This window comes from Eretmochelys imbricata, chromosome 1 (assembly GCF_965152235.1).
Source record: "Eretmochelys imbricata isolate rEreImb1 chromosome 1, rEreImb1.hap1, whole genome shotgun sequence".
Taxonomy (NCBI): Eukaryota; Metazoa; Chordata; order Testudines; family Cheloniidae; genus Eretmochelys; species Eretmochelys imbricata.
Genome location: NC_135572.1, coordinates 308,763,729 through 308,780,378, shown reverse-complemented (window position 1 = coordinate 308,780,378; position 16,650 = coordinate 308,763,729). Strand labels below are relative to the sequence as shown.

Genomic DNA, 16,650 nt, shown 5'->3' with positions numbered 1-16,650 from the left:
CATAAAATTAAGCATTTGAATAGTTCTTTACTCACTTCAGTGAGGCTACTCACATTCCTTAAAGTTAAGCTCCTCGAAGTGTTTGGAAGATTAGCGTTTTATTTTGGACTGTTGTAAAGGTCACTTGCAGATTTTTGATCTTGGTTTTGGTCTGTAACACCTTAAACATTTTTCAAAATTTGAAATATTTTTTTCCAAATAATTATTTATTTAAATAACCTCTGCATGCAAAATGTTTTTTCCCTGTGAAAGGTGACCCTCACTGGCAGTGCTGGCCCGTGGTCAAGCAGGGGTGTGGCTGGTGGTCCCCCTATCGTCTACAATTCCACCTATTGGCGTCAGTTTCTTCTTTTGCGGCTCACCACTTCAGTCAGGTTACACATTCTAGTTCAGGGGTTCTCACAACAAAATTTTTGGTGGCCTCAGAGTGTGGCCACCAACATGCTGGTGGTCGCGCTGATAAGTTTTCCTAAAATACTTAATTAACTTTAGGAAAAACCAATAAATATGCACATATACATGTCTGAATCATAATTTATTTATGTAGGGTTTTTTTCAGACTCCGTAATAATCATAATTTACAGTTGTCGCTATTCTTCACTGGACCTAAACAGAATAGAAACACAAATAAGGTGCTTTGCATGTTCTTATCTTTTTGTTGTTGTTGCTTCTTTTGCTTTTTTGATTGCGCTTTTTTTCTTCTAAGACTTGCTAGCTGGTAAGTCTTCTGCTGTGTAAAGTGATATTTGTATGTTTGTTAACAGCCCTGGCAAGCCCTGAGACAAATTAAGCCCTGGATGGGGAGGTGGGCAGAGAGGCAGTGTGGCCCAGGGACAATGACGGGGCTGATGAGCCTGGGGCCAGAGCCTGAAACCAGAGCCTGCCACCACATGGATGGAGCCCACAGCCCTGTGGCCAAAGCCTGCCTCGCCTACCCCAGGGAAAGTGGGGAATTCACCAGCTGCCTGCACCTCCAGCGTTTGTGTTTCTGGAGGGAGGCAGGGCCCAACCACTGCTGGCGGCCTTGGGAGAGGGGCCACTGCTTTGAGGTCCCTCCCACACTCACAGCCCCAGAGGCTATGGCCGCAAGAAAAGCCCTGGTGGCTGCGTGCGGCCTTGGTGGCCGCATTTGAGAAACACTGTGGTTCACTTTTTTTATGATATACATAGAAGAAGTTCAATAACACAGAAGTCTTTTCATGCCTGCAGGAGCTTCGGGACTTTCTCCTTAACTCTGGGACCTGGGGTCTGGACCCTTGTGTAGTCAGAGTCATCTCCAGCTAGATTCCCCACTGATACGTAGACTCCTATTGTCCTACTTTCAGGAGTTAGTAGGGGAGCTTGGGCTCACCCTCTCCACTGGGCTCTGATCCAGGGCCAATTGTGGACAGCTAAGTTCTGCACATTGGAGTGCTAAATAGATGCTTCCCTGGATCACTTCTTACCTGAGGTCCCTGCCGTCCCTCTTTTTTTCCTCTGATGGGATAAATTAAAGAACTGAATTGAAAATAAAGTTTCTTCTGACCTTCCCAAGCAAAAAATCACCAATCACTTTTGCCGGTGTGCTCATGTCAGTGTGGTCAGGTCTTAGGCAAGTAGAGACCATGGGCCGTTATTTCCTAAAGCTCAGAGCAAGGGTCTGTTCCCTTCCACAGCTTGCCTTCTTCTGAGCTGCTCTGCTTCCCTTTTAAGGTCCACCTTCAGCTTGTGCTGGGGTGGCTGGGAAGGGCACCATGAACCCAGAGCTGCTCTTTACCCTTGTTCTCCAGTGTGGGGTTTGTACACCCTATCGCGTCCCCCCCTCAAAGCCCATTATTTCAGATGAAAAAAATTGCATTCTGAGACCCCACCTCTCTTCCTCAAACCAGATTTCCCTCCATCTGCTGCATATTTCTAGAAGTGCTATTAGCTCCTCTTGAGGTTCAAACATGCCCTCTAGAATGCATCAGCAATTGCTGTGTATTTGATAAAATCAGCTATTGTGCATATGTGCCAATATGTTCAATTGCATGGCTGATTTCTCAATCAACAGTATATAGCAATGAGCACTGCCTTTTGGCAAGCAGGAGTAGTGAGCAAATTGGTCTTTATTCTTGTTGTTTTTTTTGTACATTCAGCATGGAAATGATGATGATGTAGGCTACAGAGAATCTTTAGATATTAGCACCCAAAACGTGCAATGCACTTTACAAATAGAGCCTGTTTTAGTCTTTGGAACCTGGAGGGAAATGTGAATATAGATATAAATATTCAATACAAAGTGTCTCTGTTTTAGCTCAATTTCTTTACAATCCCAAATATTATGTAGGAGCTTCATATGGTACCACCTTTTTAAGACCAGGGCTGTCTAAATTATTGTATAGTATTGAATTGATCTGCTTTGTGACCAAACATAGTTGCTTGAATGAATTATAGTTATTTTGTGTTTTTAGTGCATCTTACATCTTTCTATTTATTAACTAAAATAAATTGAGAATACTGGACTGTCATTTAAAGTTGTAATGATTGTAAATAACCATAAACTCCACTTTAACACGTACCTCATGTTTCTAAGGAAGGTCATTACTCAGGTTATTGATTAGGTGAGTGTGTTTAACTATTTGCTATTAGGAGGCTCCTGTGTCACCTAAATTCTGTCAAGTCAAGTGGCATGAGCTAGACAGTGGCAATGAATCTTACTGACTGTTGTGCCATTCAGTGGCTACGTGAAAATCATCTGTTATGCTGTCTGAAGAAGGGTTTCTCTTCACACAGGCCTTATCATCTGTCCAGGGAACAAATGATAGTTTTAGCTTGGTCAATACAGTATAATTTCCACTGGGCCTTTGATCTAAGAAATTTGTTTTCAGTTACAAAGTTTATATTTTTGATCAGGGAGATGCAAGGAAATGAAAGGGAAGAAAAAAGAGTTAATGAGTGAGCGAGATGGCATCGTAGATATAATGTACGGGTAGTATACTTCTGGAGACCTGGGTTCCAAAGGAGATTAAGTCATAGGTAAAATGAGTTTGGTCTCAGTTTAGTCTCAGGTGAACATTCATCCTTGTCAAAAAGCTGCTACATGTGTTGGTATGATTTTAAGTCTCTCTTCAGAAGAAGCTCAGAACGGGGAACGGATAAGCAGTTGTATTGCACACTAAGGCCCAGAGCCTGCAAACACTTGTGTGATGCTTCACTTTCTTGCCATGAGCAACTCCTTTGATTTCAAGGGGGCTATTCACGGTAATAAAGTTAATAATGGGCATAAGTGTTCACAGGATTGGGGCCCAAAACTAAGATCCAGAGTTGGAACATTTTGAAGAAGTGGTACAGTTTTCCTTCACTATGCCTGACTTTGGTAATTACCATCAATCTCACCACCATTAGCACCTTCAAAACAAAATTAAACTACCCTCGAAAAGTCTGACATAAAAACAACTGAAGCAAAGTTAGTAATCTGAGATCACATTTTCTTCATTACACATTTTTATTGCCTCTGGATGAGGTGCTTTATTTTGCTTTTATTTTCTACTATTTCAATATGTTATAATGGTTCTTTTTATTAACCTTTCGACTCGTTATATGTATTTTCAATTTACATGGACTGCTCTATTTGAGTACTGCTGTGGAAAATGATTTCAGAGCATATGCATTTCTTTTGATCATTTTCTTAGAGTCAGTGTTTTGTTAAACATGAAAATAGAAGGTGCATTTTTTAATATATGTATTTGCTGTCTGGAACCTAGTAAAAATGAGGTCATTTGTGAGTACAATTTTAATTAGAAGTTTAATTTTGTAAATAAATTTTTATTCACAGTCTAATTGCATCATAGCCCTTGGATAAACAGAATCAGTGCTGAAGGAGAGACTGTACTTAGATGAGTGTGTCCACAGACTTTTTATCACCTAACTGTTGTTCTTCAGTGGAGTACACTGACATCCTTTGTGTATGGCACATGGTGTAATAACAGTGCCTTGGCAGGTTACATTTTCCTTTCTGCCACAACAACAACTGTACTTATTCTCAACAAACCAAAGTGAAATTTTAGATCTTTAGATATTTCATTCCATGTTCATGCCACCCCTTGTGCAAATTGACTTTTAATTGTTCTACACTGTGCTATACCTATTTAAAATGTATTAATATTGTTACCCTCACTGACCCGAACAGTTAGCCAATATTCTGGGTCTTGCGGGTTGTTTGTTAGGAGGAAAAATTGATGATAAAGGCAGGTATTTCTTTGATGCAATCTTGTTTCTTTACAAAGAAGTCAAAGTCCTGTTTCCCAGAACACAGTAGGAACAAACAGTAAGCCGTTTCTTTGCTCACATCTCCAAGCTTCTTTCAGCCAGCACTTAATCAAAAGTGCTCCCTCTCTTCCCTTTCTCTCAGGGCCACCTTACTAGTCCTTTTCTGGCTATCCGCTTGACTTTTAGCTACTTCTCTCTGCCTGCTTCTTGGTGTTTCTGCTCACCGACACATACAGCTCCATCAAATAATCCCCAGTGAATCACTCTGCCCAAGTAGGTCAGTTTCTGACCAACCTTGCATGTGGCCTGGTTTTTTTGGGTTATGGCTCCTATTGCTTCATATTGCATATTGTCTTACTCCAGAAAGGAGCTTAACTGCTTCTAACATTTATCCTGATTGAAAGCTAGCTGTCATGCCCACCAGCTTCAGTGACATTTTTCCTAATCTCCGCCATAACCATTTGAACTAGGTTTCTTTTTCATGTAGCAATTCTGGTTTATTATTTCACTCTTAATTTTTGTCCTTTATGTTAATTGCTAACTTTTATATATAGTATTTATCACCCAAGTTAAAAATGAACTATAAACTGTTCACTTTCTTTTATACATTGCATCATGACATTGTAGTCTTTCCATTTTCAGACAATGAAGTTGCCACTTCACAATTAAAGAATGTTGGTTGTATCACTTGTGAGTCCAGTTAAGAATGAAAGCTTTTGTGATTTCACATTCTGCCATGGCTAGAGCAGGTGTGCTATTGTTGCTGGCCAAGATGGGTATACTGAATGAGGTTGCCATTGCAGTCATATCAGATGTTGTGTTGCACAAGCATGCCAACTCTTATTATCAATCCAGCATATTTTCTTCATTGTTGAAAGGTTTGATCAGAAGCTGTACTTGTAAAGTGCTCTGTGTCAGTCTATATGGGTAGTTGTTTTTGAGTATGCCTATTAAAAATATTGTCCATTTATACCCTTTCACTGTTGCTTTTTTTTAACGTTTCTTATCCATTACTAATAAGTGATCACTATAGTCAGTGCCTAAAAGCTATCACTACTGCGAGAGTGAGTCAAATCAGCCTTACTCTGTAGGAAATGGGTTTAGATTTGACTGAGATATGAGCATTTGAAAATTACCTACCTCATACATATGGTACAGAGTTTTCGGTTATGCATATTAAGTAGGCATGCAAGAAAGGGTGGACAGCACATACGAGTGAAGTACTTAACTCCTAATTTATAAGAATGATCCCAACCGAGACAAATGTTGTGTATATCTTGGGAAGCCCAAGTTTTGGCAAACAGAGCCTTCTCTTACAAGTAGTAGAATAATGGTTTATGGAACTCTGCACAGATCTGGGTGACAGGAGGTCCTGCATTCTATTGCCCCTCTTTCCTGACTGGTTTAAATAATTCTTTGCACTTTGTAATTCCTATTGATGAGGTCTTATGCTGCTAATGCTACCTCTTGCAGTTTCACAAAGAATGCTCTCCATTTTACAGATGTTTTAAAAAATAAGATTTACACATGTTTTTAAAGTGTTTAGAGAGCTACAGATTACAAACCATCTGGTAAATGAAAGGCAACATCATTATTCAGATTTTCTAGTTGAGATAAAGGTGCTGAGAATTTGATTGCCCTGGAGGTGTTGTGGAATGGTCGAGGAAGAGTATGTATTTAAATACATATTTCAAATAGATTCTTCTATGCAAGAAGGGTAATTCAGTGGGCATTCAGCCTTCTTACAGCAGAGGGATAGAACCAGAACAAGCAGCCCTGGGCTGCGAGGCAGTGACCCTGGTGCTGAGAGCCTGCAGGTTTAGTTTTGCCTCCTCATTTCCCTGCAAGCTTCTGCAGAACCCCTTGGTGAAAAGCGTAACATTTTCAGTGGCTTAAACTGAAAAGTATTTGTGGATTTGGAAAGATGAGGTCCTACTCAGACTGTACAAGCCAGGCTTTTGCAGAGATGAAAAAACATTAGGTATTATTCCAGCAAGCTCAATGAATAGCTCCGAACCAACCCAGACAACATTGCACATGTTTTCAGAAATCCTACAGGCCATTTCACATGTATATCAGACCTTGACCCTGATAGACCAGACTGGTGTTGGAAAAATGCTTTACAATTTTGTATTGCATAATCTGAGAGGAAGTTTTGTGGTCACATAGAGACTATGTGAGATGTACATAGTCATGGGGCCAGAATAAAACTTGCACATTCAGGCCAAGATTTTCAAGAGAGCCCAGTGATTTTGTATGCCTCAGTTCTTGAGTGCCCAACTTGAGATGCCTTAAAAATCATGACTTTCAGAGATTGGGTGCTCAGCGCTTTCTGAAAAAATCAGTTTGGGCAAAATCACTGGTCACTTCTGAAAAATTTTGCTTCAAGCTAAATGCTTATACTTTCTGACTTTGAGTGCCTTAACTTTGTAACCTTAATATAGGTTGTTTTTTTTTAAAGCTTCAGTAGAAGGGACACTGTCAGTATAAAATTCACATACTATCTGAACATCTGTTACATATAATTACAAGTAACACAATTATTTTAATTGAAAAAGATTAGAGAAAATATTTCTCTTTTTCAAGTGTACATCTGACAGCACTTTTTATCTAGTCATTTTCACTGTTTCAGTTAGTGAGTTTCCCTGTCTTTTTGTTTGTGTGGGTCTGTCATCCAGTCTTTCACTTCCAGAGAGTCTCCTAGTGTCCAGGTATTGCAGGGATTGTCTAAGCCTAGCACCCCCTTTTGTTTTTCTAGGGGCCACAATAGTCTGTCATTGTATATGACCTAGCTCTCCAGCCAGGTCACTATTCAGTTCTTTCCCTTTTCGGGGTTAATAGAAAAATCCCCCAAACAGGAAACTCAAAGCCTAATGGCTTCAAAGCCTGTCTCATGGCCTCTAGCTGTTCTTGGTTTCTTTTATCTTTGTCACTCATGCTTCCCATCTTGGTCTAGAGAAGAGGTAGGGGAACCCAGGACCACCCTCTCCCCTGGGTTCCAGCCCAGGAACCCTACTTAGGTTCCTCCAAACTTTCCACCATTTTCTCTGGGCTACTTCTACCTTTACTTCACTCATCAGCATCGTCATACGAGCAGCGGGCTCTGTTGCCCCCACCTTGACACTGTGATTTTTCACAGCTTCTCCTGGGACAAGCTCAGACGCATCACCTACAAGCCAGTCTCTGTTCCTTTCCGTAGTGGACTATCAGGATCCTGACAAAGACAGATAGGACCAAGGGTCAGAGCAAAGTCAAACCTGAGGCTGGTAGTAGCAGAGGAATTCGTAATCAGATTCCAGGCCAGGGTCAATACCAAGAGTCAGAGTCTGAGTCTTGTTTCAGGTTCCAGATTAAGAGGCAAAGTCCTAAACAAACCAAGGTCAAAGCCAGGGGTTCAGGAGCAGGAATGCTCCTGGCAGCTACAGGAGAGCCATACTGTTACCTGGATACTTCCTAGGACACCCCTTAGGGCAGGAAGACAATCAGGAACCATGAGACTATTGCCTGTCAGACCCCTTGATGCAGGACTTCCCATGGTCTGTGTCCAAAGAAGGTTGTGGGCAATGGAGCACAAGGTGGTTACAGCTGTTGCTGTGTGGCAGCATGGAGGTGTCTTTTACCTATCAGCACTGCCTACTCGGCTTAGGTTCTAGACCCACTAGAATTTACACAGATTGTATTACTAGCAGTTCTTTGCCCTTAGCCTTAAGACAGTCATTAGCTTTCTCCTTTGAATACAGGTTCCCCTTCAGCCCTCTTTCTCTGGGACTTTTTTGCCTTAGAATAATCTGTATTCCTCTCCTTTGCACAGAGGTTTCCTCTCTGGGACTGGGGTAGTCTCTGTCCTCTTTGTCTTAGAGTAATCTATCTTATTCTCCTCCCAACAGGAGATTCCCCTGTCCCTGGAGCTAGGGGTGTGCCTCAGGCCCCCTGCTTTACATTAAGTCAATTGCAAGGCAGCTCCCCTTTACTGAACACTCTTCCTTAATAATCTTCCAATCTGGTGGGTTCAGCAGGCCAGTATTTTGCTATCAACATCTCTCTGCTGCGAGGGAGGAGGCAGTCTTTATGCTGCTCCCCTTCTCCTAGCCCCTTCTTATTGTTTGGGTGAGAGGGAAGCCTTGCCCTGTCCTCTCTGCAATGTTTCGGGCCAATTTCCTGATTCCTTCCCCGAGCACCGTTCATTCTCAGGTCTCTTAGCTCTCTACATGTATGTTTTGGACTTTTCTAAACCCAGAAAGGGCCAAGCCAGGTGGCAGAGTGGGCTGAACACTAGACGTTGCTACCCTCTATGGTGGACTACACCATCTCTGGGTCTTTCTCACAGGAACAGTAGAGGAAGCATTTAAAAAAGAAAACAAAACAGGATTACTGGCAGTAGGACTCAAGCAAATATAGTACCCGAAACTACTTTTAACTCATGTTTTAAAATCAACTAGAGAACAAATTAAAGATGGGCCAGATTTACAAAGCTACTTAGGTCCCTAAAGGTGCAGATAGAGACCTATTAGGATTTATGAAAATGCCTAAGCAATTGTGGCATCTACCTCCCAACCCACTGAACTCAATGGAAGTTAGACATCTAACCAACTTAGATACTTTTGAAAATCCCAGTAGGTCCTTATCTGTCTAAATACCTTTCTAAATCTGACTTAGTGTTCTGGACCAATGTTCATATTTATGAGTGTTGCCTACATGGCACTGAGACCAACATGCTTCAGTTCAGTGCTGTTCATCTTGTCATTACTTACCCAAGAGTGACCAAAGACAGTTCTCATGAAAGTGTTCTGACACTTTGAGATTCAGTTAGTGGTAAGTCTATATCTCTGGGTCATACAATATAATATTATGGAAAAAATTTCTATTGTGATTGTTACGTTGCTATGTGTGTATGTGGAAGGACAAAAACCATGTTGCTTCCACCCATGAGTGTGCAACTCAACAAATGCAGGGCAACCTTTTTGCAAAAAGGTATCACAATTATGACAAATGTAAGGTAGGTAAACTTTGTCACTTTGTTTAACAGTGTGCTAATAATGCTTAGGTCTATTTCAACACACAATATGTTTTTGTTTGGTGCTGGTTGGTACATAACCTCAATCTATGAAATGCAAATTTTAATGCCACGGTTTACAAGAGCAGCTGCAAAACAGGATGTCATTATCGGCAGGTCTTTCTTTGAGCACACAGTTATTCACAAAGGGCTTTTCCTTTAATAAGTGCTTCTGACACCTCTGTTAATGCACTTAAATGAGATGTATTAAAAAATCTGCCTGAGTGGATTTTAAACTTCAGTTTCAGTGATAGGTCATGAGTTGCTTTATCTAACCTTACTTTAAAGAAAAGTCCAAATAACTTATTATACCAGGAGGGTCACATTGTTTTCCCTGTACAGGCTCATCCATGCATTCACCACAGTTTTTGGATAATATAGATCATTTTATCTGAGGGCATAATTTTTCAAGGCACCTCCAGGAAGAGCTGATAGTTTCAAAATTTTTTATCTAGTCAGTTGCGACTCTGTCTGTGTTTTTGTTCACTGGACTCTTCTTGCAGATATGAAGAAACAAATATCATATCAGCAGTGCTTCGTTATGATAGAAAAATGACACGATGACAGAGAGGGTATGGTATCCATAGAATTGGCCATCAGTTGGTTGCCACTTGACAGTCGAGAGAAACCACGAGTATTATCATCATCATTTGAGCCTTTTTTTTTTTTGGTGATCTCCTGATTGTTGCAGGTCTACTTCTTGTTTTTAAAATCCTTTTTCTTATATGTAAGCGTAAAGGGTTATAATCTGATGAGGTTCAATAAGGATAAGTGCAGGGTCCTGCACTTAGGACGGAAGAATCCAATGCACCGCTACAGACTAGGGACCGAATGGCTAGGCAGCAGTTCTGCGGAAAAGGACCTAGGGGTGACAGTGGACGAGAAGCTGGATATGAGTCAGCAGTGTGCCCTTGTTGCCAAGAAGGCCAATGGCATTTTGGGATGTATACGTAGGGGCATAGCGAGCAGATCGAGGGACGTGATCGTCCCCCTCTATTCGACATTGGTGAGGCCTCATCTGGAGTACTGTGTCCAGTTTTGGGCCCCACACTACAAGAAGGATGTGGATAAATTGGAGAGAGTCCAGCGAAGGGCAACAAAAATGATTAGGGGTCTAGAACACATGACTTATGAGGAGAGGCTGAGGGAGCTGGGATTGTTTAGCCTGCAGAAGAGAAGAATGAGGGGGGATTTGATAGCTGCTTTCAACTACCTGAAAGGGGGTTCCAAAGAGGATGGCTCTAGACTGTTCTCAATGGTAGCAGATGACAGAACGAGGAGTAATGGCTTCAAGTTGCAGTGGGGGAGGTTTAGATTGGATATTAGGAAAAACTTTTTCACTAAGAGGGTGGTGAAACACTGGAATGCGTTGCCTAGGGAGGTGGTGGAATCTCCTTCCTTGGAAGTTTTTAAGGTCAGGCTTGACAAAGCCCTGGCTGGGATGATTTAACTGGGAATTGGTCCTGCTTCGAGCAGGGGGTTGGACTAGATGACCTTCAGGGGTCCCTTCCAACCCTGATATTCTATGATTCTATGATTCTATGAAAGGCTGCAGAATGTTGGTGCTACTGTATCATTGTGAAAAGTTAGAATGTTTTTGGCAATCGCCACCCTGCACTTAAGCAGGGAGGAGTTTGGCTGGCTGGCCGGGAGAAGAAGGCAATGCTTTCTGGCTTGGGGGAGAAGGGGAAATGTAGGGCTGCTGAGAAAGCAGTCAGCGTGGTGGATAACTCACCACCTAAGAATGAGGGGTTTGCAAAGGTCAGCTGGGCCTGGTCCCTCCCCTCTTTGGCCAGGTACAGTGGGGGTTTTTTCGCCTTCCTTACAGCAGGTTCAGGTAGGCTCTGTTCATGCATAGCATGATGGGCGGTAGGCCATATGTTGCAACTCTTCATTTAAGTGTATAGCAGATGTTCAGTGCAAGTACTCCATAAATTAAGGCACAAAAGAATGAAAAAATGGCTTGGAAAAGGAATTAAGGAGAGGTGCTTGGTAATCGAGCAAGCCGGGGGCAGCTGGGGACTCCTACGATTGGTACAGCAGGGAGCCAACCCCCTCCCATCGTTATAGTCCACCTTAACCTCTCCTACGAGGTGGTGTGGTCCCGGCAAGGGAATTGCTGGAGGGACCTGAATGAAAAGTGGTGAAAGCCTCCCCACCCCCCTGGAATTGGTAAGATCCCAGCAAGAGAATTGCTGGCAGGACCTGGATAAATAGTGGGGGAGCTGTGGAAGCCCTCCCACCCCCAAATTGTCTGGAATTGGTAAGGTCCCAGCAGGGAATCTGCTGGAGGGACATAAATTTTGCACCTGCACTGCACACATTTTATCCATCGGGTTAGTCCCAGACATCTGTCTAATAATAAAGTTGTGGCCTGATTAAACGCATATCTAATGTCTCCTGTCATTCTTTCGGCATAGCCAGACAATGAGCAAACAAGCAATCAAACCAGCTGACTTACAGCAGCTGGTACTGTCAGTGTTTTGTTTCCTGTAACAAACTTGTTAGTTGTCATGTTTCCAGGAACAAATATACCTTGATGCTGAATTTTTCAGCTGAATTTGTAAACTTCTCAGAGGAACTATTTTTTCATTTGCTGCTGTGGCATTGTTTCTCTTGGTTGTAATAGGGATATACCTCAAGGCAGTGACTGCAGGAAATCTCAGTTTTCTTGCCGATAGCACCCTACCCCCTAACATCTACTCTGGTTCTCCAGGGAACAGAGCAGATAATAAGCTCTCCATGTGATCAGTGCTAAACCATGGATAATGAAGGTTTATGGGTCTACATTACCAGAGACTGTTTTTCTTTTTACGTCGGAGCTCATTCGTCTAAGGTGGGTCTCTTCTACAGGGCAGTGCAACATGCTGGCATGGCTACGTCATCATGGTTCTGCCATTCAGTTTATGTAATATGTAATGTAGTTCACTATTCTCAGGTACACATTGATCTGGCTTTGAATTAGTATGAGGATCAGGCTGCAGAGTCTTTCAACATAATATCAAGAAAATGAAAGGGAGGTAACAAAAACACCAATATAGTAAAGTTAATACCAGTATTCATGAAATAAAGTTCAGTTTTAGGGCACTAATGGATTTACTGGCTATTTTTCAAAAATCTGATTAGATGGAGAAATCTGATTAGATTTAATGATTAAAAAGCGTTTAAAACATGAAATAAATAAAAACAGTTTATTCATAGTTAAATGTAGTTCATCTGTTAATGTAGAAATACTAGTGATAGAAATTTAGTGGATATCAATAACTCTCTCTCTTTGCAGAGGAACACATGAAAGAAAACCAAGCTGGCTTTGCTACAATTGGCAAGGCTACTTTCTTTTCTAATGATATGAGGGTTTAAAATGTACTGATCTACTCTGAGCTTACAAAACTGGCTCCCAACCAAGTCTACTGTTTATAGTTACTGCTGTACTCTTTACTTAGTAACATACTTAATGGTATGATCGTAAATTTGGACTTCCAGCTAAATGAGTTTAAAATGCTTAACAGGAGGAGCAAGGATTCAGGTGAAGGGTACAAAAAAGAGAGACAGACACCCTAAAAAATATAGGTTTGTTGTACATACCAAAATAACGTTCTGATTATTTTATTACCTTAGAAGTGTAAATGTTTTTTGCCAAGTGCAAGTTTTCTTTTAACAAAGCTGTCTTGGATAAAAACAGCATTGAAAATAAAATTAATGTGTTGCTTCTGCAATGTCAACAGACAGCAAAATTTGTCTGGTAGAAATCAACAGAGGAATCTCTCGTGATAATGAATGTCCTTCATTCTGTTAGCCAGTTTTTCAAGTAGATTTCTATTTAGTAATGGTAGTCTATGAGCTTGTTCAATAAACTAAGTAGTGTCTGCAAAGCACAGAGAAAGCATAGGAAAAGATCAGTGTCTATGGCATAAATCAACACCTTATAAAAATAAAAAAATCTGTTCTTTATACCTGGGGGAGGTAATACTTTAAAAAAATAATAATTCAAACTTGTTGAAATCTGGATTAAGTTTTCGATCATTCCTTTTTCTCTAAGTGTCCCTTTCTATATACAGATCTCAAGTTGTTCTCCTCACAAGATGCTATCTTACTTTTTCAAATGTATTTAACAAAAGAGCTTTTGCCAAGTTTCAAGTCTCAGATAACAACAGAGATATTGGTTGGAGGTTAGTTTGCCTTCAGCTTTTATTGAATTATAAAAAAATGTACCAATAGACTGAGCCTACAACATGAATCCATGAATTTTTAGCAGCAGTTTGAACCTAAATTATGTGTTGTTCTTGAACTTTGGTAGATTTTCCATCATTGAAGTCTTTAAATCAAGACTGGATTCATGGGCAGCGGGTGAGCCAGCCTTTGGGGGAAGCTAGGCCCCCAGCCTCTCCCTTTCTGCCCAAGACCCCACCCCTACCCCTACCCTTTTCCCCCATGTCCCCCACCAGTGCCCAGAGCACCCCCATTGTGGCCACCGGCTTTCCCACCGCAGCCCCGGCTGTCTGAGCACCCCCAGCCCTGGAGTGCCAGGTGAGCAGCCCCAGCGTCCCCAACCCCTGAGTGTTGTGTGGGCAGTGCGGCATCAGCACTCCCAGCCTGAGTGCCGGGTGGGCAGCATGGCTGCAGTGCCCCCGGTCCGAGCCCCGGAGAATTGGGTAGGTTGTGCGTGGGTGGGGCCATTACAGGCTGTTTGGGGAGTCTCTGCGTTCCCTAGCCTATGATACCCACTGCCCATGACTGGATTTCTTTCTAAAAGAAAAGGAGTACTTGTGGCACCTTAGAGACTAACCAATTTATTTGAGCATAAGCTTTCATGAGCTACAGCTCACTTCATCAGATGCAAGTGAGCTGTAGCTCACGAAAGCTTATGCTCAAATAAATTGGTTAGTCTCTAAGGTGCCACAAGTACTCCTTTTCTTTTTGCGAATACAGACTAACAAGACTGTTACTCTGAAACCTTTCTAAAAGAGACGCTCTCACAAGTTGGGTTCAGTGGACGAAGTACTATGGTCTGTGATACACAGGAGATTAGACTACACGATTGTAACAGCTCATTGGGACTTTGATTTTTGTAGCAAACTAGCAATTCTACAGTAGGATGAAAAGCATTGAAATACAGAAGTATTCTATTGACTTAAATAGAAATATTAATAATATCCAATATCGCATGGCAGTCCTTGATTACATGTAATACTGTGTTCAATTCAATAACAATCACTGTATTTCAATGCTTCTCCAACCATTTCTAGCTACCCTAGAATTTCCAATTTATTGCATAATAAATTGTTGGTGTGTAACAGAAATCAAGGCATCTTGCTATAGAAATTCAGTCCAGTATTCTCTTCACCCCTTTCTCTTCTTCTGTTTAGGGGCTAAGAGGGGACTCAGGGACGAAGGAGGACATGGGGTTTGTTCCACCCTTTTCTTCCCATTTCAAGTCCCAGGTCCTTGATGGTATCCCTGTGGGAGGAAGTGAGTAAAGGTACATGATCCCCCCTTTTCCTTCTTCCTGACCCAGCAGCACCTATTGGTGTTTGTAGGTGCTACATGGCTTTTTTCCTGAGTGGATAAAAATTGATTTTTTTTAAATAGTAAAATATATATATATATATATATATATATTAAAATTGGTAGCTTTTATAAAATTTAAAATAAATATGTTTATTTTTTTTTAAAAAATTACTATGACAACCTACATTAAGCCCTAAACTTACTAAAATATTAAAATAATTTAAATAAAATAAAACCCAAACAGTACCTGTTTGCTGCTGAAGTTTTAAAGAAAATCAGACCACTCAACTGGTTGAAGTTGCTTGCTATGCACATGGAAATAGAGTTTGCTGACGTGCTAACCCAGCTTTCGGCAGTAGTGATCTCTTCTGCAGGAGCAGAGAGAATATATTTCTCATTTCAATTTATCCAACTAGTTTTGTTCAATGACTAGCTCATTCAAAGTTGAGAAAGTAATTAGGAGCTAAAAAGCACGAAAGCTTGTTTTCTTCTTCCAATCTATGAATAAAAATTAGGTGTGATAGGATGAAATCTACTAATTCTAAAATCTTGAAGGATGTGGTGACCAGTCATAGTTGCTAATTATAGATAATAAATCTTTTATTTAATAAATCAATTAGTTTTAAATACAAAACATGTTTTGATAAACTTCCTTTTTTTTATTTTGTATCCAGAATATTGAAAGTAGTTTTATTTAACTAATAAAAAACAAATTTTAAATGTTGTCTTATGTATTTTTAATTGAGCTCCAATTTTCATCCAAATGCAACTTGACACAAATCACTTCTCTCCGGCCACCAGCTGCCTGTGTGCCCCCTGCTCCTCCTGAGACCTCTGGCCTGCCTTGGCACCACTCACCGCTGCCTGGTGAGCAGCCGCTGGGCTCAGACCACGGGGGTGGCAGGGGCAGCCAGAGGATGGGGCTGGCCGTAGGAGCTGGTGCAGAGCCCACAGGAAGGGGCGCTGGCTGGGATAGGCGAGCAGAGATGAGCACGCAGAAGTTGCAGGGCGTCCAGGTGGCTGCCGATGGAACCATACTCCCCCCTCACCTTCCGGTGTGTGTTCAGCCCACGCTGGTCTCTGCCTGCTTCTCCGGGTCAGCCAGCACAGGGCCACATCAAATTTTGAAAAACCACATGTGAAAACTGAAGCAAAATCCTTAGCAGAAAAGTTTGAACAGTACAATATTGCTGTTTTTACCTTTTTGTGGAACCATTTACTTTAAAGAATTAATGCCATCAGCAAATCGCTGCAAAAGGTTGATACAAACTTGTTGAATGCTGCACAATTGTTAGCCTTGGTTACAAGTTTTGTCATAGAAGTTCAAAATGACTATAGCTCGGTGAAAGCAGAGGCACTAACATTAACAGAAAATATAGGTTCCTCTGATATAGCTGTTGAGAAGCATAAAAACACCAGGAAGTTATTTTTCGATGAAACGAGACACAATGAAATCAATTTAAAAGGGAAAAAGAAGATCATGGTTGAGACAGTTAATGTTATTTGTGACACAATAATAGTGCAGTTGCAGAGTAGAGGTGAATCTCTAAAGAAAACTGTTGATTTATTTTGCGTGTTTTTTGACAGAAGTATGGACGAAAATGCTAAAAGACACTACAGTAAGAAATTAAGTGAATTCTACTGAATGGGCATAGACATAAATCTTTTTGAAGATGAAGTGAAACATTTCATTCATTTCATCGAAAATGATGAGGTTTGTGCTTCAAGATCACTAGTTGATTTGTATAGACTTGTACGTGACTTAATTGATGATTTTGTAAAGAAAAAGTATAGAAAAAAGCTACCTGAATAAATTTTTTTTTCAAATTGAATAAGTTTCTTCAGAGGAAGTTAACTTT

At 41.0% G+C, this 16,650-nt stretch overlaps 1 protein-coding gene across 5 annotated transcripts in view; it reads left to right on the top strand.

The window, feature by feature from the left end:
• IMMP2L (inner mitochondrial membrane peptidase subunit 2) overlaps positions 1-16,650 on the top strand; it is an 837,008-nt gene that overhangs the window by 371,291 nt on the left and 449,067 nt on the right. Inside the window, exon 4 of one of the 5 annotated variants that reach the window (XM_077807790.1) lies at positions 14,650-14,747. The exons of the other annotated variants lie outside the window; for them this stretch is intronic. Coding sequence (XP_077663916.1) covers positions 14,650-14,656 — 7 coding nt within the window. The 3' untranslated portion in view covers positions 14,657-14,747. Of the gene's footprint in view, positions 1-14,649; positions 14,748-16,650 lie in introns of those variants that run through there. 5 annotated transcript variants of the gene reach the window in all.